General features: G+C 28.3%; 1 protein-coding gene across 1 annotated transcript in view; it reads left to right on the top strand.

The window, feature by feature from the left end:
* The first annotated feature begins 5,609 nt into the window (after positions 1–5,609).
* The window catches only part of LOC107446210 (uncharacterized), a 92,180-nt gene continuing 75,517 nt past the window's right edge, over positions 5,610–22,272 (top strand). The window contains exon 1 of the mRNA XM_043040418.3: positions 5,610–5,906. Within this exon, the coding sequence (XP_042896352.2) occupies positions 5,685–5,906 (222 nt within the window). The 5' untranslated portion in view covers positions 5,610–5,684. The remainder of the gene's footprint in view (positions 5,907–22,272) is intronic.

The raw sequence follows: 22,272 nt of genomic DNA on the forward strand, positions 1-22,272 counted from the left end.
AAATTGCTTTGTAATTTTCGATAAAGGGTTATCAGTTTTTGTTTTTAATTATTTTTATAAAAACGAATTACCATTGTGGTTTTTATTTGATGTGAATAAAAAATGACCAAAAAAAAAATTATCACATTTTTGTATTGTTTCTAATTTACGTTTAACAGCAGTTACGTAACAATTTCAGGGAAGTGTTTCAAAATATTAGAACAACAGAAGGAGGGGGGGACGAAGAGTAGATGCAACTATCATTATTCTAAATAAATAACATTTTCAAATTCCGCGGAAAGAAGTTTTTATTTAAGTCATAAAACTCATGAAGCGAGCAATAAATCAACTATTGTGCAATACTTTGAAAAAATTACTTTGTGTGATAATTTATAAATTGCAGACTAAGTTTTACTTGTCAGTCAATGTATACAGTCGAACTTATTTGTCAATATCTAGCTGTTACGGCAGTGTTTTACTTTTATATATAAAAACACGTGTTTTGTGGTTAACCAATAACAGCACTACATTTTGATTAAAACAAAATTCATGATTCTAGGCAGAAAATTATCGCTAGAGATCAAAAGTACAACTTTCTGAGAAATATTTAAAAAAATTCCCCATATAATTATTATTACAGGCGAAAATAATTATTATTACAGGCAAGATGATCAGAAACTGAGTGAAAATTTTACTTAAAAGTAATTTTTCATGAAACTTACTTATACATAAAACTTATAAACTTATACATAAAACTTACAACACATAAAACTTAAAGGAAACAATGAAGGAAATAAAAAGTTTTATGTGCAACTTCGTCTACTTGAAATTCATGGCACATAAAGACATTAAGATGTAAACGTTACTGAATGAAAATATCATTTGCATTACATAGAAAAGGAAAAACTATATATTTTCAAATAATATTAAAGGTTCTAAGTCTTAGAAAAATAGAAAATTTTAAAATTAGATTAAATGTAGGATAATTTCTCATTTACTATAGCTTATTAGACAACAGATCTCTATAATTAAAACTTCTGCTTTGAATTTATTGTGTTAAATAAGCAGATATTGTAGAATGAAAAATTTATTTACATTATATTGTAAAATATTTGGAATCAAATTACAGTAAAAAGTACCGGCACTCAGGGTACCGGATTTCTTTTTCATTAAATCCATTTTTATTGGAACAAGTTATGGAATTAAAAAAAACTGATAAACCATAATTTCTACTGTAACACCGTAAAATCACTAAATCACTCGAATTAAATATTACTGTAAAATTTGCATTCTAATACCTTAAGGTAAAAATAGATTTTACGGTAAAATAGGTTTTACGAATGATGCACCCAAAGTGCCGGTACTTTATACCGTAATTTGATCCGGAATTTTTTACGGTTTACTTAAGAAAATAGTCAGTTAGTGGAGTATTATTTTGAAGTGGAGTAATATTTTGAAGCATTTATAGCTTAAATTAAGATCTCAAAATTTAAGCGAACGTGAAAAATGTTTAGTTATCATTAAACAATGTATCTTTGTGATAAACTTAATTTTAAATTGAAGTAAATATGAAACATAATACTTTAAAATCTATTTGTAAACAATTTTAATTTTTTTCCCACTTTCATTTGAATGTGCAAATTTTATATCAAATGCTATTTTATTGCATAAGTTTAGAAAAAAAGTATCTTAATTTTACATATATTTTTTTTATTATCATATAATATTTAAGTTATTAGTATCGAATATTAAATATTTCAGTAATTAGTAAGGAATTTAATTATAGATTCTAGCATGATGCTGCAAAGAGTAAAAGTAAATGGCTTCTAAGAATATTGCTAACCAAAATGGCTTTTTAGAAACGATTCGAAAATAACATTTTACTATCGTTAGAATGATTTTATAATTCAAAATTTAGGCGTTGAAATTTTACTGCCGAAATTCTCGAGTAGATTATTTAAGTTCAATTAAACAAATAAAATATAAGAAATAAACTGGTGTCACGCAGAGTGTCAGTTCTTAGAAAGGGTATTCATCCCAGTAGACGTTTTGATCTATTTTTTACTTAGAATATTTAAATCAAGTGAACAGGTTCATGGTCAAGGTCATTTAGGTGCATGCAAAGGACTTCAAACTGCACGCCGGTTATTTTCATCCCCACGTGGAACGACTCTCAAATAATGTTTCTTATTTTCACCCCGTCATTTTAAATTTTGCAGAGTTTCATCATTTATTTTTTTCAAGAATTTATTCACTTTAATTTAATTTAAAGCGATGACCTCTCATTGAGTATAATTACTTGGAATAGGTAAATTCCCGAAATTCTACGTTTATTGTATATTTTAATTATCTGGAATTTAGTCGTTCCTCTTGCAACAGTCCAACAGTGTCTATAGAATTAAAAAAAAAAAGAATATTTTATTAGACTAAAGCAAAGGTCCGGAGCCAACATAGTCATGAAGCAAACAGGGCATTGGCCGTGGACCCCTGAGATAGTTATTTTTATCTATATTAATATTTCTAGTAAAAATATAGTTTTTAATCCAAATAATTTTCCTATTAAAGATTTTGTTTCCCATTTGATGCATATAGAAAATAGCCAGTAGCGTACGTAGATGTCGGTGCGCCATGCAAGATTTATTAGTGCGCCGTATCTTGGACTGATCGTAAAAAACTTAAAACTTCGATATAATCAGTCGGACCTGTTTATCTCGAATCTCCCGGGAAAGGCAAAAAATTTGAGATAAAGAGGTTTCGAGTTATACGGGCATTTTAAAAATTAAATTTAATTAAGAAATTCTATTAAAAGTGCTTTAATTATTTCTAATAAAAAATACAGGCATTTTTGTAAATTAATTATACTACATGCATCTATTTACATAATTTTTTTTTTACATACATTTAACCCTGAAAATAATTTTTCAAAGATTTTTTAAGTATAACCTTCTTTTTTCGATAATTCTTTCAAGGTTAGAAAGAGCAGCAAATCCGCCATAGACAAGATTTTCTTAGGATTTAAGAAAAGATTGTAAGAGTTCTTTGGCTTCTTTTGCTCTCAATTTCGGTTCATCAATATGATTTTCAACTCTTTCATATGATATTTATTTGGCATTATCCATGATTTCCGCATCAGTCAATGTTCCGCATGTTGTCAGGCAGTTGTCTACTTTAGAGAATCTTCAAAATAATTTCAAGTCTACATCTACAAGTTTGCGTACCAACTGTTTTCTATAGTTCACTTTAAAACTCCTTATTATCCATCGATCCATTGGTTGCAATTTTGAGGGGAAATTGAATTTCTATTCCCATCTTTCTTATCTATTTTGAAAAGCTATAGTGCGGCTTTCCTCCAGACTAAAAGTCTGGGCTGTCTGCTCCTATGGTAACAAGCGAGAGCACATTTCTAATTGGGATTCAAAGGAAGAATGAAGGTGTCGATTGGTTTACTCACACTACACTGACCTATGCCAAGATCAAGACAAAAATATTCACTCCACACCCCTATTCAAAGTGACTGTTTCTCGTAACCATGGTACCGGCCACGACGTGAGACTGAGGCAAAGAATCTCCTGAAAGCCGCACTATAACCGTTGGTGGTCACTCCGTCCCACACATCAACCCCTCACTAACTGCCAAAATCATTGTATTCTTTTCAAGTTAAGAAAGTGCAGGGATAGTGAATTTTTTCAAATCTCGTGCACCACCCAGCACCGCGGCTTGTGCGGGATTATTATTTAAGCCACTGATAATAACTTGGGCATGCACTTGAATTCTCACGAAGTAAAATTACTTGAAATCTGTAAATTTCCTAGATTCCATGCTTTCTTATTACTAAGGGCCCTGTGCAGAAAAAAAAAAAAAACAATTTACAGAAATCTAAATCATAGAAGTAGAAAATAAAACGTCGAAACATTTTCAGTTGATTATTTAAGCAGAAACTTCAAGCAGAAGAAAAAAAAATCTAATTTTTACTTTATGGGTTCGTGTCTTGAAAACCAAAACTTAATCTTAAGCAGTAGTAAATATTTAAAAATAAAATAATAAGAAAAAAAATGTTTAGTTTATCGTTTTTAAAAATTACATTAAAAAAAAATCCGAAAAAAAGAGTGAATTACATAATATTTTTCAGTAATTTAAGCGAAAACGTTACTTTGAGCTAGGGAACTCGCAGAAAAAGAAAATTAAGTTACCACAAAATGCTTTGCCCAGACACCCGCAAAGCCTAGCAATAGCATAAACAATGTCGATAAAATCTATTTTTGAGGTACACTCGTACATTTTCATAAAAACAAAAGAAAAATCAGCATTAAATTTTATGGAGGTCAAAAATAAGATCAGAAAACAATTATAAGCTATCTTTCAAAATCAATACACACAAAATCAATATCATTATTTTTTTTATCAAGATATAAGATTATAGATTATTATTGAATGTCTAAAAATAAATATCTTTATGTTTTTTTAAAAATTTTGTCATAATAGAAATTCAATAAAGGAAAAATAAAGAATTTGTAGACTTGTAGATTCACAAGTGATAAAAAGAAACAAAGCGTGTCGAGAGCTATTGATTTTATTTTTGTTTTAAATAGGTTAATTGAATCCCTTTCTCTCTCTTTCTTAGTTCAGTTTAATTTAATTTTCTTTTAATCTTTCATAAATAGGTTTAAAGATTAATAGAGAATAAGGATACATTTACTTACATTTTATATTCTACAAATAGTTCACTATTTTTTGTACAAAAATGCACTGCAATGTTAAGAGTAAATATTGTCATTAAATTTTGTTCTTGAAAATTTTTAAAATTAATAATGGAGCATTCAAGGAGCTTTGTGAAAATCTCTTAAATTCAAACGAAATAGCGTATGAATTTAAGTCGCAGATGAATATGTCTAATTCTTGTTTCAACGGCTTTGTGACCTAATAATTTTTTTTTTAATTTTAGTAAAAGATAAATAAATAAATAAAAAAATTAGAAAGAAAAGCAAGAAAGAAAAAAGTTAACTCGTTTTGACTTAAAAAATGTACCAGGAAAAGACTTGAGTGGAAAATATTTACATAATTAATTTAAGCTTAAATAGCCCGAATTTAGTTTATCATTTTCTTTACTGTTTAATTTTAAAACAGATTAAATAAACTCTCATTTAATTATTAATTTTAATTTGCAGATATAAATGACATTTTTAATCTGTTTTCTCCCTTAAAGCAAATTTTAATTGCATGGTGTTTATTTGTAACATTTTATTTGCCTTCATTAGCATCAGTATAAATTTCTAATAATTCTATTATATATTTTTTTTTTACCTTATGCCATTATTTGATACCTACTAAGAAAGTACTGCTCATCGATTGGCAATTTCATAACATTGCAACGTAAGCGGTTTTCTTTTTTTGCTGCTACTTAATTTTTATAACTTTAATTTATTGATTATTCCGGAATAGTTGCGTGCAAAAACCGAAACAAGTAAATTAATGAACTACATAACAAAATAAAAAATTAAAATGACACTAATTCGAAAAGTTCAAAAACGTATCCACGCGCCGAACGCTGCAAATTCGGCAAGTGGTTAATTTCCAGTACGTCATATTGCGCGCATGCGTACTTCTCGATAAGAATCACATGGAGTCTTGAATGGGCGCCAACTGCAACCTGAGTAGGTAAACTCCGGTGTTGCCATATTCATTCCTTGTATTGCCTTCTTTTCGGCATGGCGGTGTTGATGTTTGCTAAGCCGGCTTTATTAACATGTTTTGTTATTTGTGTCTTCCCATTGATCGTTTACGGAAATGTTATGAGACTTTTTACCAATAATCCACCGGATTTCGTTAATATTCAGAACTTAAAATCTAGCGTTCAGGATCTTGTTAGCAAAGTAGGAAATCGTTTGCGATGCGATGATCATGGACTTCAAAAAGATGAATGTATGAAGGTAAGTTGTTTTCTTTACTGCTTCGTTGCTATAGTAACCAAGTCGTGAGAAAATTTTGAATTAGTTATTCATAGCTTGTCGAATATTTTCAGGAGCAAGAACAATAAATTTATCGGAAGGATATTGGAGAATAATTCTGAGATTAAATAGGATATTGTTTCTTCATATTGTAGATTGTTTTTTATCGAAAAAAAATTGTGTTTTACGTCATTACTAATAGCATTTAATAACATCAATAAATATCTTTAAATAAATCTTTAATAATTAAGAATCTTTTCAAATAAAATTTAAATTAATTTTAAATTAATAAATCTCAAATAATTGTTAAATCTTCATAGATTTAAATAAGAAGTATTCGATATTAGCGTGTAGATGCGATTAATTTCCATTGTTAATTTTAAATATTTATTATTAACAATAATTAATAATAAAATTTTTTATTGTTAATTTGATTTTATTATTAACAATTTAATATAATTTAATTGAGGTTTTTTGTATCGATAATAGTAAAATTATTTTCTTAGAAATCATTCTTGAACTTTTTTAACTTAAAATCTGTCCCAATTTTTTTATTTTTTAAAAAATCAATTCTTTTTTTTAAAAATTGATAACTTTCTATAAATTTTTTTTTAATGAATGTGAAATGATCCTGCTTTTGAAAATGACTTTTATGCTAATTTATTTATGCATTTTCTTTGTACTTTTATGCTAATTTATTTATGCTTTCAACTTATTATTTCAAATCTAAGAAGCATTAAAAAATTATTTTTATTTAACTTTTGTATAAAAAAGAAACCGGGTGGCTGAGCAATGAATTAATGTTCTTTTATAAAAGTTTTATTTACTCCAAGTTTATTATTTTTAAGGATATTATAGTAAATATGAAAAATATAAAAATTTGCAAATATTTTTAGAATTAAAATAGTATGTTTACTTTTTATGACGCTAATAAACGAAATTTGTTACGCGAAAGTGAAATATATTTTAGTTGACACATGTGCTTGTGTTAATTGAAATGTGCCTTAGATTTGGATGCTGGCGTAGTTTTTCTTATCTTCCAAAAAAAATTATGTTGGTAATTTTTTACATTAAAAATTACATAATTTATTTTAGCTAATAATATATATTAATCTAATTTTTATCTCAGTTATTGGAGTTATTGTTTTTCATTTTTACACAGAATCAAGTTTTTTATTTTTAATTTTTTTTAAAGTTTGTATTATTTCTGTACAGATTGCTACCTAAAAAATATGAAAATAATATAAAATAAAAACTGTCACTGATTTTATTTTATTCAAGGCTTCACAGAGTTATATGGGCCATGGGACGAAATTTATTTCTGGCCCCTTCCTCAAAGTACAAACATTTGTTTTCATATTTCATAAAACTTTTGAAATTCCTTCATTCCAAATTGTAGTAATTCTCAAAAATTTATTTTTCTAAAAAAATAATTAAAAAAAAGAAAGCCTGGGCAATTGTCCCCTTCCCCTTCAGTATGACCAAGGCCTGTTTATAGAAATTAGGGGGCCCTAGGCACAGAATTGTCAGGGACCCCTGGTCGGTTCCTTAAACAAAATTCACCTATTGTTTAGTTATAAATTATTTTTAAATTATTTATAACATAGGTAAATTGCAGTATATTAGTAAATTTATTCTGATATTTATATCTATTTTCGTGAACTCGTAATTCTAATGGATAATTTTAAGGAAAAAGATCAAAAGAAATGTTTTGCAACATTTAGGGGGCCTTTCTGGCCTAAGGATAAATCAGACATTGAGTTCGACCTTGATCGTATCTTTCTTTCACAAAATTTTAGTTGTGTGAAGCCAATTAAAATACACTGAGCCACACTTCTAAAAACAATTACGGAGAATACTGGAATACGTATATATGATAAATATATATAAATATATATTATCAGTAATTTATAGTTACAGTGTTTACGTATTACATTAACTGAATTTCTATTGCTAATGATTGAACATCTTACAGAAAAATTTTATTAATTTTCAAAGCAATTAATTTTCATTCAAATTTTATCAATCAATTAGTTCCTATAAAGATCAGGCATTTGAAAATTCAGTTCATTCAATTCTCAGAGCTGAAGGCCTTTTATTACTTTAAACTTGACACAATAATACGTGCATGAATGAATCATAGCATAACTGATGGTATTTTGTCTGATATGAAACAAAGCTAACATTTTACTTACCTTTTATAAATCTCATCGTTAGTTAATAGCGAAGTTTGCGTGTGTTTGAAGTACAAACAAGGAAAATTGTGTTACTTTCTTTTGAATAAAGAAAGAAAAGAAAAAAAATTTTTTTTGGACGATATCATTTGTTTGCAATAAAGAGGAAAGCATCTTTCTTTTTAAATAAATATTGCGAAAACTTTTGGTGATTATTTGTCTAATTACGATTGGAGCACTTTTTTCTGTTGAAGAGACTGATGTTTTTCTGAATTTTTCGTTAGATTTCCTTATTATCGCTTGATTTATAATACAAATTTTTTATTCTATTAATATCGATTTTCTTTGGATCTAATTAAAAATAGATAATGGCACTTTAATATTTTTTACTTCTTTTTTTGTTGATTAATTGTTTATTCTTTTTATAAACTGTAAGGAATTTTTATTTCATTTTTTTTTGGATCTAATTTTAGGTAGCTAGGCAAAGCATTTTATTTTCAATAAAACAATCAAAGTAGTCATCTCTATTAAATACGTTTAAATTTTAATTATTTATTTGAAACAAATTATGAAATTTTGCTGGTTTCAGAAAACATAAAGATGGGGTTATTGTAATAGCCGTAATGTATACTTTTTAAAATTCCAGACACATTTGAACATTTTTAAATGCCGGAGTGAATTATAAATATGCATAATTACCAAATTATGAAATTAATTTTAAAACTTGTTCCGCTTAATCCTAAAACTTATCACATTTTCTCAGATTTATTCATGATGTAGCAGATATACTGTGTGCTTCATGTCTATTATGCTAAAGCAGATGAAAGCTTTAAGGATTTAGCTTTTTGTTTATTCAACTGAATATTTAGTTACTGTATCTTAAATTTTAAAATATTTTTAATTTAGGAGGAACTTAACGTGTTTTTTTTTCGGTCATTATATGCTGATAATAGTTAAAACACATTTATTACGTTCCCTGGCTTAATTAGGCTATTTTCAATACATTTTCGATTCTATACTAGAATGTCTAATAAAATCCTGATACTACAAACATTATTCGGACTTCACGGAAAGTATTTCAGAAATTTTTTAAAAATATCAGAAAAAAAGCTATCAGAAAAAAAGCATACGATTGTTCCTGAAATTTTTTTTTGAAAAATATTTATTTTTAGTTCGAAAATAAAATATTTTTTCAAAATTTGTTTGCAGATAAACAGTTAAGGGAAACGATTTGAAGTTCCTCTCGTGTTTTAAATGAACGAAAATTATAACAATTATAGCAATAATTATAACAATATTAATTATATATAAATTATAGCAATAATTATAACAATATTAATTATATATAAATTATAGCAATAATTATAACAGATGTTGTTTTTCAAACCATGCGGACATTTTATAAAAGGTTCTGCTTCTGCGAATATATGAAAAATCTTCTTATAATTTTGTGAATTTTTTGGAAAAGGATTAAATTTTTCCGCTTTTTTCTTTTTTTTTTTTTGTTGAAAAATTTAAGAATTATTTCAAAACTGCAAAAATTGGGACTGTTTTTGATAATTGGTGGAAAATTTGTCTAAAATTTTTTGACTCTAAAATTAATTCATTAATTTGTGAAAATAAGGTCCTATTTTTGGGGGGTTTGTGCAATAGCGGTAACACCATTGGTCTGTTCAGTTTTTTTTGTGAAAGATCCTGTTTTGAGGAATTTCTAAAAAAACAATTAATAAATTTTTGTATCTAAAACTAAACATGAAGTCTGGTTTTTTCAGACATGGTTCTGTGTTTGTGGAAAAAACACAAAAAACATATCTATCATGGAGTTATAATTTTAGAAATATGAATTAATTACGTCATTGACTTGGCTTTTATAGGAAGAATTTTGTGAAGGCCCTTCACAAAATTCTTCTTTGAAATGAACCCTTCACTGAAGGGTTCATTTTAAAAAGGAAAAACAAGGAAAGTTTTTTTCCGGAAATTTATTTATAGACAATTGTAATTTTTTAAAAGATATAAATTTAATACGTATCCTACGTAACAAAAATGATAAAAAGTTTTAAAAAAAAAGTAGAAAGAGAGAGAGCGGGATAGAAGGGAAAAAAAATAATAATGCAATAAAGATTCTAAATTTCTTTTGGATCTGGAGCTAGGAAAATATTTTCTTTTTAAAAATATTTTTCTAATTCTTATTTTTCATGAATAGGGAAAGGGGTGATAACATTTTAGTAGTTTTAAAATTATGAACTAATGAACTTACCATCGTATGATCTTACCAACTACGTACCATGGTTTGAACGAACGGTTTTGTGAAGTTGTTCGTTTTCGAAATTAAATATTCTAAATATTTTGTAAAGAGGTCCAAACTTTCATTTAAAAATTCTTTCTTTAAGAATTTTTGTTTTACTATTTAAATTTTAACTACTCATCGACATTTTACATTTTTTGTTGTTGCTTAATCTGCATATCTACATAGATTTTAACCCGATGCATGAAATATAAACATCGTGACCTTAACCGAAGAACTGCGAGATGGTTGTTGCACTTAATATCGGTATCGGGGTCGTTATTTGTAATTTGCATGTTCTGTTTCTCCTTCCTATATGATAATTAAACATGATGAAATACCAGGTAGCAATGACATTAATTATTTTATTGACCTTTGTATTTTTTTTCGAATAAAAGTTGTATTTTAACTTTAAATGTTCATTCATTTCCCCCTCAAATGTTTTCCAATAAATGTATTAGTTAAAAAAAAAAAAATAACTAGAAGGTTAAATAATTTAGTTTACATAATTATTCTATTTTGTTTAAACTTTTTCTGCAATGACCTAAAGATAATGGAATTATAAAATGGCAACTACGGTGATTGATACTATAAGTTGATTAGATTTCCCTCTATCTACTTAGCCTTTAATCTATGGCACAAATAAAGGATACCTGTGTTTAGTTTCTAAAAAATTAAAATTGCATTTTTTTTCTAAGTTTGATTTGAAACTAATCTACTTAGCCTTTAATCTATGACACAAATGAAGGATATGCATGTTTAGTTTCTAAAAAATTAGAATTGCATTTTTTTTCTAAATTTGATTTGAAATTTTTAGTTTTGTATTACGTATATATTATTTCTTTTAAAAAGCGAGAAGTAATGAGACTGATTTTTTATTTTTAATTACATACCGTATCCCCCTCTCAAAAATTAAACTCTCCGTAACTTCATATATTTATTATTTTAATAAAATTCAGAAATTGATATGAGTTATTTTTTAGCCTTTATAAATTCTTTTCCTCTGGCTCAAAGGTCTTCATAAATTTTGAAATTACTTTTTTTTAAAAACTAATTTTAAGAGTTGTTGCTTTAAAGACATTGTAAATAAAGTTTTTTTTTAATAAATAACTGCATTATTTAATTCCTATTTTTGTTGTATGTATATTTTATTTATTTTAAAAAGTGAGAAGAAGCTATGCTGATTTTGATTTGATTTTTTTTAAAATTTGAATTATTTGCCTAATGCTGCGTTGTAGCTTTTTTATTTTTTGTAAACTAAATTCAATTATTTTAATTTCGATCCCCTTAGCCCCCAAAATCTCTTAGTCATTTTATTATTTAACTTAAATTTGTAAATTGACGTGCATTATTTTTTTTTTATTCACAATGGTCTTAAATAGAATTCGCAAATTACATTTCTCTAAATTTAATTTTGATAGTTTGTTAGTTTAATACGCATGGTGAATTATGTTTTTGAATCAATGTATTATTATTCATTGTTTTTGAAGTATAAAAATTTCTTTGCTTTTAAAAGGCGAAAGATAACTGTGTTAATTTTTTTTAATATTTGTTATTTACCTTATTTTACGTTGAAGTTTATTATTTTTACCCCTCTATCCCCAAAAAAATTCTCAGTGATTTTGTATATTTATTACATGAAGATTCTTAAATTAATGCGCGTTTTTTTCAGGGGTTCAGGGAGAAAAAATTGTCGATGCTCTGGTTCAGGTTCTGGTCCTAAATAAGAAACTTAACTCCGGCTGCGACTCCCGAAATTTTATATATTTATGTGCGGTTTTCAGTTTAAATTTTAATAGGGAATTTTTATTATCAAAAGAAAGAAAGAAATGATAACACAATCATCTGATCATACAAAAAATATAAAATTTGCCCATTCTAAAAAAAAAAAAAAAAAAAAAAAAAAATTAAATTAATAAAAAGTCGAATCCAATAAATATTCCTTCATCTTAGATCTCAAATGATCATAAATGTATTTTACTAATTTGAGTTACATAGTTTTTCTACCTCAACTTGGCTAACAGGCAAGGCCGTTACAATGCAGCAGGCCTACTGAATGTCAGTAGGTTACAATGAAATTACTGGAGTTCTGGAACATAGGAAAATTATGAGTTCCAGCTCCGGATCTGGGCTCTTGCTTCAGCTCTGGATTCATTTTAATTATTTAATTTTTTGCTCATTCTTAATGGTTTTAAAGAATATAAATTCATAAATAATATTTTTCTTAAAAATTATTCGACTGCTTGTTTGTTTAAATTACGTGGTAAACAAGGAATTTTAATTAATAAATGGCATGAATGCATCACTTTTGTTGTACATTGAGCATGAAGAAGGAAAAAAAATCACTCTAAATAGTATTTGATCTAATGATCAGATCTTCCCGTTCTAGGACTTCGTCTTAATGGTTCGAGGGGGTGACCTAAAAATTTAAAAATATAACTTTCTTAAATTTCAATTTTTCATGTAAATTCTCGGGCATTTTCTCATATAAATTATATTCTTTAAAATGAAGTGAAAAATTGTACACCTTACAATTAAAGATTTTTTTCTTCCATTATTAACTAAAATAATTAAAAAATAATAAATATTTACTGCAAACTTTTTTTTTGCATAGAATTATCTTTGTATAAACGAATTTTGCAATTGCGTCTAAAATTTTTAAATTCGCTTAGTTTCTTGAAATATGGAGAAGTACGCAAAAAAATGAAATTAACATTAATGGGTCAAAATTTGGACCGCTTTCCTGACCAAACTATTGGGACCTTGTTTCCCAGACTGCGTTAAGAGAAGAACGTTTTTGTGTTTGATTTCATAATTAAAAATATCTGCTGCATTCATTAATTAGCGTATAAGAGATCACCCCTTCGTACCATTATGATAAACGTGAAGATCCGATCATTAAATCTAAAAATATTCAGGTTAATCCTTTTTTATTTTCGCTATTTATAATTATTTATTTGTTTTAAAAATCGAAAAACAACCATGTTTAGCTTTATGATTTCTTAACTTTTAGCATGATTTTGAGTCCTGTCTCAGCTTTCAAAAATTGCTTAGTAGTCTTAAATTTTCATTTTTATTTATTTTTTTTTAAAAAAAAACCTCATAAATTGATGTGCATTACTTTAGTAATTATTTGAAATAGCATCTGGTCCGTAACTTCTGTGATACTGGCAAAGTATGTATATTGACGGAAAGTAAAATTTTAACACATTCAGTGCATTGCTTGCATCTGTAACTTCTGTGATACTGACAAAGTATGTATATTGACGGAAAGTAAAATTTTAACACATTCAGTGCATTGCTTGCATCTGTAACTTCTGTGATACTGACAAAGTATGTACAGGGACCGACTTACAGATTTGGGGGCCCCGGGCACAGATGAATTTGGGGGCCCCAGTTAAAGAGCCAATAAATTTTAGTTAACATGCAAGGTCTTAAACTTAATATTGAAAAAGTATTTTTCAGACCATAAAAATTGCATGTAACATGAAACCTTATTTAGAAGTACGTCCCCCAGATATTCAGAATTTAATTTAGTGAAATAGTTAAAAAAAATACAAAAATTTAATAAATATATCTAGAGGTTTTGGCTAGAATGTTAAAAATTATGAAGGAAACAAGATATTTGTACCGAAATCTGATAAAAGTAATTGAAGTCTGATAAAAGTAATCATCAACATTCGAAAATTTTTAAGATACCATAAACAACTAAGATTAACTAATGCAACAAGCTTCAGAGAAATTACTAACAGAAGCTTATAGCTTAGTCTTGTAAAAAGAATGGCCTTGCACTAGAGCATTAAAAGTTGTTATAATACTGTAATAAATAATGTCAATAGCAAATTATTTTGCTCTAGTGCGAGTGCGGAGTAAATAGTAATGATATAATGGAATAATGCAACTACCCCATTCATGAAATTTGATAGTTGTCCCTGTTCTAAACATTCTTTCAAAGGGATCTTTTACACAAGGTTTTGTATTGGCCATGTAATGTAAAAAATCATTTATAGGGAAAGGGGGCCCCTCAAATGTTGGGGGCCCCGGGCACGTGCCCCGAATGCCCTCCTGTAAATCAGTCCCTGAGTATGTATATTGACGGAAAGTAAAATTTTAACACATTCAGTGCATTGCTTGCATCTGTAACTTCTGTGATACTGGCAAAGTATGTCTATTGACGGAAAGTAAAATTTTAACACATTCAGTGCATTGCTTGCATCTGTAACTTCTGTGATACTGACAAAGTATGTATATTGACGGAAAGTAAAATTTTAACACATTCAGTGCATTGCTTGCATCTGTAACTTCTGTGATACTGACAAAGTATGTATATTGACGGAAAGTAAAATTTTAACACATTCAGTGCATTGCTTGCATCTGTAACTTCTGTGATACTGGCAAAGTATGTATATTGACGGAAAGTAAAATTTTAACACATTCAGTGCATTGCTTGCATCTGTAACTTCTGTGATACTGACAAAGTATGTATATTGACGGAAAGTAAAATTTTAAAATATTTAGTGCAGTGCATTGCTTGCTGTAGTTTTAAAATAAGGTTAAAAGTCTGATAATCAATGATTTTTTTTTAAATGCTTGCTTACAATGCACTAATTTCTTATATAACTGTTCAGAGCAGATAGAGTGGGAGCCTTTAAACCTATAAATGTTTAGTAGAGAACATTTTTTAAGCGAATTTTTGAAATTAAGTTTCAACTAAATAAAAAAGAACCTGTAATTATTGAACATACCTGCAGTCGTCGCTCCTCCCTTCTTACTTATTCGAAGAAATAAAATTGATTGATGCATTTTGATATTTGGAATTAGACTTTTAAATTTATTGACCTTGATAATGATTTGCGTGTGACAATGATTATGATAGTTATTTTCTTCTCTTTCTTCATCCCTGTAAAATACTTAATCATTTACAAATCCCATATTCTTACAATTTTTTTCCCTTTTTGATAAGGATTCTAAAAATATATGTCAGAGCAATTGACTGAATATTTCCAGAAAACTTGGGTACTGTTTTACATTTGTATTTTATAATACATTATTAGTAATTTTAAATTCCATTTCGGCATTAAATTAACGAGGAAAACTTATTTGGTATAGAAAGTGTATAAATAAATAATACCAAGAAACTGAATCGGTTAGATATTACCTGGTAAAAATACTTCAAAAATCTACAAATTGGAGGTAATGGTCGACATGTTTTAAGCACTCAAAAATACAGCTGCCATTTCCAAGACTTGCCAGAACTAAGGGAAATTAAACAAAAATATAAATCGTAAAGTTGCCAACAAAAAATAATGTCGAGAAACAGAGTTAGACGTCATTAATGACTTTAGTTATTTTACCCTGAATTGCTCCTCTCGGCCTTTGTGGTTTTTCTTGTTCTGTTTTTCATAGTTTTTCTCTCATGGCTACTTTGGTTTTTCTAGTTTTGATTTTCACCTTTATTTTTTAATTTTTTTTTTGTTGGAAACTTGAGGTTTTTTATTTTAAATCACTCTTGTTTCGTTTCATTCACGTGTGTTAGGTCTTGAAAATCTATTTTTGAGCGCTTGAAACATATTGACTGTTATTTCCAATTTATATATTTTTGAGGCGAATAAAGTTTTTAATCAAGTAATGGGAATTATTTGTTTATTTTATTATTTTTTTTTTAAAAAAAAGCGCTGGCTTACGGTTGAATTAAAAGGCTAGTAAGTGCTATTTATCTCATTAATTCTTTTCTTGTTTGAAATTTGTGTGCTAGATTTACTGAATAATTTTCAAAATGTATGCAATCTAATATTTCCATCAAAGCCTTTTTTTAATTTTTTTTTATTTCTCCTTGAATGAACTGAATATTCAGAATCTACTTTCGATAAAAACAGCTCTTTTAAGACAACCTTTTCTTGTTCCTTTAATTCAATATTTATTTATTCTATATTATACAAATCGTTCTCATTTGAATTAAATTCCAATTTATTTTTCTTGGCAGTATTCTTTAAATGATGACTGGTAGCATCACGCAATTACTGAAATTGATCTAGGCGGTATTCTGCCATGAATAGAGGGTGTAATCTTATTCCGCCCTACATCCGTTTTATATATCATTTTAGGAAGCATGGTTTATTTAAATATATTGGACGTTTGAGACACGTTATCTGCTTTGTTTCAAAAGGCGTTAGTTTAATTAATTTGCTACATGATGTTCGCAACACAAATAGATTTGTACTGCGATAGTAATATGCTTATCCATTTGTGTTACTGACTTTTGGGAAAAAGTCTTTTTTTTTTTTGCTTCTAAAAGCAAAAGGTGTCCCCACAGATTAATTTAGTCTAATCTATAATGAGGACAGAAATAAGTTTTATTTTTCCATAACCCCTTGACGCAAATTGGGCACAGGTGTCCTTTTTATATATTTTTTTCTTTCGCTCTGATTACAAGCAAAAATATATTGTGGTTTTTTTCAATTACTTAAATAGATTTTTGGTATTTTTTTAATAATCTAATAGTTATTAAAAAAATAATTATTAAACAGTCTAAAAGTTATTAAAAAATCTTTTAGATTATCGGAATTATATTTGTACTAAAATACAAAATATATGAAAAGAAGTAGTTTGACAAAAATTTATTTTCATTCATATTTAAAAATTTATTAATGATTGATTTTGTAAATTCAGAGGGTTTCAGTTTATTTTTATAGTTAAGTTATTTCAATCAGCATTTATATTTAGTTAGAACAAAAGGGTGTAATGTTACATTAACTCACATTAATTTTTCATGTAATTTTCGGATCAATTAATCTTGATCCGAATAATCCAATGTTTAATAAAAAGAAGAAGAAAAAAGGTTAGTCTAATTTGCACCATACTGTTCCCAACACAAATGGATTTGTAGTACAAAAGTGTTATACTCATTCATTTTTCGTACAGAATTTTGGGAACAGCTTTTTCTTTTTTTGGGATTAAAGGCGAAAGGTGTCCGTGCGATAGATTAACCCTTTCGCTGCAAATTCCGTGATTTTTATGGGCAGCGTAGAAGTATCAAAATGTGCGGATTCCATGATATTATCGAGGATGCATTTTTCGGTCTATTTGACTGTGCCACCTTTCCCGTTTATGGTTTCATTTCGGTTTTTCCATGATATTTAATTATTTATTTAGATTTGGGTTATATTTGATTTTCGTCTCTTTAGTTTGTTGGTTATAGTTCTCTTTAGTTTGTGTTATGGGTTATGTCTGGGTTATATGGTGTTAGTAGAGTGCCTGTATTGAAAAGAGTGATGACAATATCCAAGAGCGCATGCGCTGCCGTCAGATTTTTGTCCAAGGGGGTTGCCAGATGATACACCGAAATTGGCGCCACTCGCTCATTTGGCGTTATTCTGAAGGTTCTGTTATTCTAAGAGTATACACTAAAGTATCAATATTATAAACTTTAAGATTGGAAAGCACATGATATTACAGATTTTTTAAGAAACATTGTCTAGCATCTGAAATTGTTAAAAAATTAACGTCAATGAAAAAAAAAAAAGACTAATGAAAAGACTTCAGCTTTTAATAAATGCCTTAAATAAAATATAAAAATTAATAATGATTATGCCATTTATTTCAGAAATAATAATTAATAATACAAATTATATAATTTATTATTATTTATTACTTTTTCATTAAAAAATTATCACATATTCACCTGAAAAGGTATTGTTTATTTCAACAAATTGTAAAAAAAAATTTCCATAATTAGTTGAAATTTAAAACAAACTAGCATTTTATACAGTTGGTAACGAAAAGTAAACATATGCTACTTTGTAACGCGCATTGTAACATTGTAACGCGAACATTGTAACGCGCCAACATGTCAAAGTAATATCGCCAAACTCTGCACTTCTGAAGTTCTGATAAAAAGATGCTCAAATCTTAAAATTCATAAGTAATTTAGATAGAAATTATGTGCATTAAAAGTAAATACATTTATTCTTATCTAACCATTAGTTATTTCATCACCTTGTTCTCTTTACAATGAGATAAACATAACTTTATATGCCCGCAAGTAAGTGATAATAAGGATAAATTCTAATAACTAACAACTATCCAAATTTTCAGCCATAATTTTAACATTTACTGTAACTGTGAAGTTTCTTATTGAAAAAAAGTAAGTAATGAACTTATTACATGCATTTATTAATACAGAACATAATTTTTTTGAGTCAGATAATTTTCACTCCGTGTAATTTCCAATGGCGAATTTTCCACTCTCGCCTCCGGCGGTAAAGTTTTTCTGTCCACCAATCAGGAATCGTTTCTCCCTTGTCCACTCTCTTTTACTCTAGGCTCTCTAGGTGTTAGTTGTTCATATTTTCGCGAAATATGCATCCTGATTTGCAAAATTTTGTTAGTGAAAAACAAATTGTCAAAAATAAATAAATAATGATAATCGCGAAGAATAGTGAATTTGCTGTAAAGATTGCGAGGCAGTACTTTGTCTTGAGCCTTGTTTCGAAGTTTACCATTCTAAACTTCATTTCCAATAAAAGTTTTGTGAGTATTTTGCATATTTTTATTTGTAGATACATTACATCTTTGCATTTCATAAAAAAAGCATAATTTAATATATATTAAACCTCAAAATCTTGCTTTACGATTAATTTTCAATTTCAATTTTTGAAAACCTTTTTTTGTGATCTAACTCTACAGGGGTCTGTCCAGACATTTTGTGAAAGGTCCGTTTTTCGTGGAATTGTGAAAAAATTACTCACATTCTTTCAACCAGGGTCCGCTTTTATGAATGTGTGCAAATAGGGTCAGCTATTGCAAAAAGAAAATTTTTCAAGGGGTTTTTAAATTGTAAAGACATACAAGATTATGCTCAACACTGTAAAATTATAATTAAAAAAATAAACAACAATTCTAAATTAGAGATGCAACATACAAATATTTGGTTATTAGTCTTTACTGCTGAACGCAGAATATTAATTTCGGTCGAATAATGGAAGAATCGTCTGCCGAAGACAAAACTTAATTCGTTTACATCCATCTTTCTTGTTTTCTGCCCTGGAAAGGGTTTATTCGATTAACAAAATAATAATGAAGATAAACAAATTTGTGATGGGTCCGATTAAACGAAAAATTATTTTGTGAAGGGTGCGTTTTTAAGTTAAAATATTTTGTGAAGGGTCCGTTTTTAAGTTAAAATATTTTGTGAATGGTCCGTTTTTATAAAAAGATATTTCGTGAAGGGTCCGTTAACGGACCCAAATTTCTTTTAAACAGCAACTAAATTGCATCAATTTTAAATTATTCAGTGTATCATTGATACAAATAGCTCCCATTGTTGTGATTTTATTTATGTGAGATTCAGAGCTTGAAATTTTTCGCTCTTCTATTATTAATGTCGTAACTTAATCAATACTCAGATTACGTTTACATTCCAAATTACATAAGCGTGCTTGCCATGAAAAATATTTACTAACTTTGCAAATCATGTTATATAATTCCTTTGTTAAGTTACTATCTAGTTATTTAATACTGTAATTTGCGCAGTGTTTCCTAACAAAATAGTGATTCTTTCTTATTCGTTCGCTTATTGAATTACATTTTATGTATTGTGTCACCAAAAAAAAGAAAGAAAAAGTTTTTTAATTGTTTCGTTCAATCGACCATGAATTATGAATTTTTGTTGTTGATCAATACAAATCAATAGTTGTAAAATATTGCAGTAATAAATTGCTTCTGCGTAACTTTTGTTAGTTTAAATATGCAACGTTTTCAAAACGCAATGAATAAATTACGACGTCATAGTATATAATCTAAAATACTTAATATCCGTAAAAAAGCTTAGTGCCCAATTTTTGTTTATTTCATTAACTTCGTTTTTAATTATAGTTTAGCCCAAATTTAATTCTTTTAATGAGTCATGTGAAAGGTTAATGCTGCTATGTGCATTTTTATTAATTGAATATTATACTAATATTGAATTATAAATTATATAAAAATTTTCTTTAAGCGTCTAATTTTATTTTTAGACAGAAAAGTATTAAAAAAAAACAAAAAAATATTAATAATGTGTTTTTGTTAGTAATATAATGTTTGTTTAGTTATGAACTATGCAATTTAAGCAATTGATTTTGCGCAATTTATCTTGTTGAATGTACAATTTATCCATACAGTAATATACTATATTATTTACAATTTATTTACTCATAAGATTGATGCATTGATCATTACTGATTGATGCACACTGTGACAAATGTACAATTTATGTATGCAGTTGTATATTATATTATTATCTACGTGATATATAGAAAAAGAAATGTCAGTGTTTTTTTCTACGAAATTCACTACATTTAAAACACCAGATCTGCGATTTATTGTACAGACCCGACTTTATCCATAATAAGTACTTATGTTTTGCAATCTACTGGTTTGCTGTGGTAAAATTCAATATAAGATTTTAAAAATGTCTTCAGCTGCGCTTTTAAATCTTATGAGAAAAATACTATTTGGCATGACAATGATTCGAAGAAAGCAATTTCAATTAGGTTGTTTTCAATTAGGAAATTTCAAGATTTGTTTTCAATTAGGTACTTACTACTCGAGAAGAAGTGAAATGATTATGCCTAACCATGTGATTTAAATCAGACTTAACTGCATGCATGTAGGCGACGTCACGTGTGTGAGTCGAACCTGATTGGCTCATGAATCGACAGATGCCACGATTTACCGACGATGTCGTCACTTGCAGGTATACAATTGATGATGCTGATAAAAATTCGAGCTTTGCCATTAGTTTAACTTACTGATCTCCAAACTTTTTAGTCTAAAGGTATCATTGACTATTTAACTATGTTCCAAGTGTTAAGGCGAAGCCAAAGCTTTATTTAGAGCAGGGAGGGGGGGGGTTATCTCTTAGTTTTAGAAATTTAAGAAAAAACTGCTCTTGTTTCACGCATTTTTGACATTATTTTAAAAACAATTAGATCATCTTTTGTTCCAACTTGGGCAAGAGTTTTGACACTTGCAAGTTCATCATGCAAACATGCGAACAAAATTTCCCTTCTGATTTCGCCAACAAAAGAGATACATCAGAGATCGTCACCAGAACTACAGGTTAAGAACTAAATTCAGTTGACTTAAAACACTCCATGTTGTGTTTCTTCTAATTATTATTTTATGAGATTTTTTTTTAATTGTAAATTTCAATACATAATTAAAATAAACTGTGGTAAGCCAGATAGTTGGTCTATATAAAGAACTCTCCTCGTCACAATGTCTAAGGCCTTTTCTTGAATTTTAAACAAGAAATAGCACATTTCAAAGATTGAAGCTTCTCTCACTTTTTCTCCTCTGTCGCGTCAACCCGAGCTGAAACTTGTCTTAAATATTTACCCAACACCCCTATTAGAAATAGTTAAACCTCGTAACCATAGTCACCGCCACTACTCGAGACTAATAAGAAGGGGAGTTCATTCCTTAGCTAGACAATCTGGCATGCTAGGCTTGCTACCTTGGATTGGATCGGAGATGCTCGTTGATTATCTGTGGCCTCCTGGGCAGTAGTTTAAGGACCCATTTTTTTTTAAAGCTGTCACTAATCTAGCATTTACACATATATTAGCTTTACCCTATTTTTTTCGTATTTAGACGCAGCCAAGGCAGGGACTTCCTGGTTGGTAGGGTGTTTGGCCCATGTACAAGAGATCGGAGATCGATCGTAGCCGGCCGAAGACTTCCCGTGTAGTAAAAGTTGACTGGTGCACGTTAAATCTGTCGGGGCACAAAGTTCTGTTCCCATGACAAATTATACCTCAGGGGGTACTGAATCAGACATTAATCGTTTCTTGTTCAGGTTAAAATTACGATCTGTGAATCAATAGATGCATGAATGGGTCCGCCCTATAAA

This window comes from Parasteatoda tepidariorum, chromosome 6, assembly GCF_982258835.1.
Source record: "Parasteatoda tepidariorum strain Cologne lab strain chromosome 6, Ptep-v5.0, whole genome shotgun sequence".
Classification (NCBI taxonomy): domain Eukaryota; kingdom Metazoa; phylum Arthropoda; class Arachnida; order Araneae; family Theridiidae; genus Parasteatoda; species Parasteatoda tepidariorum.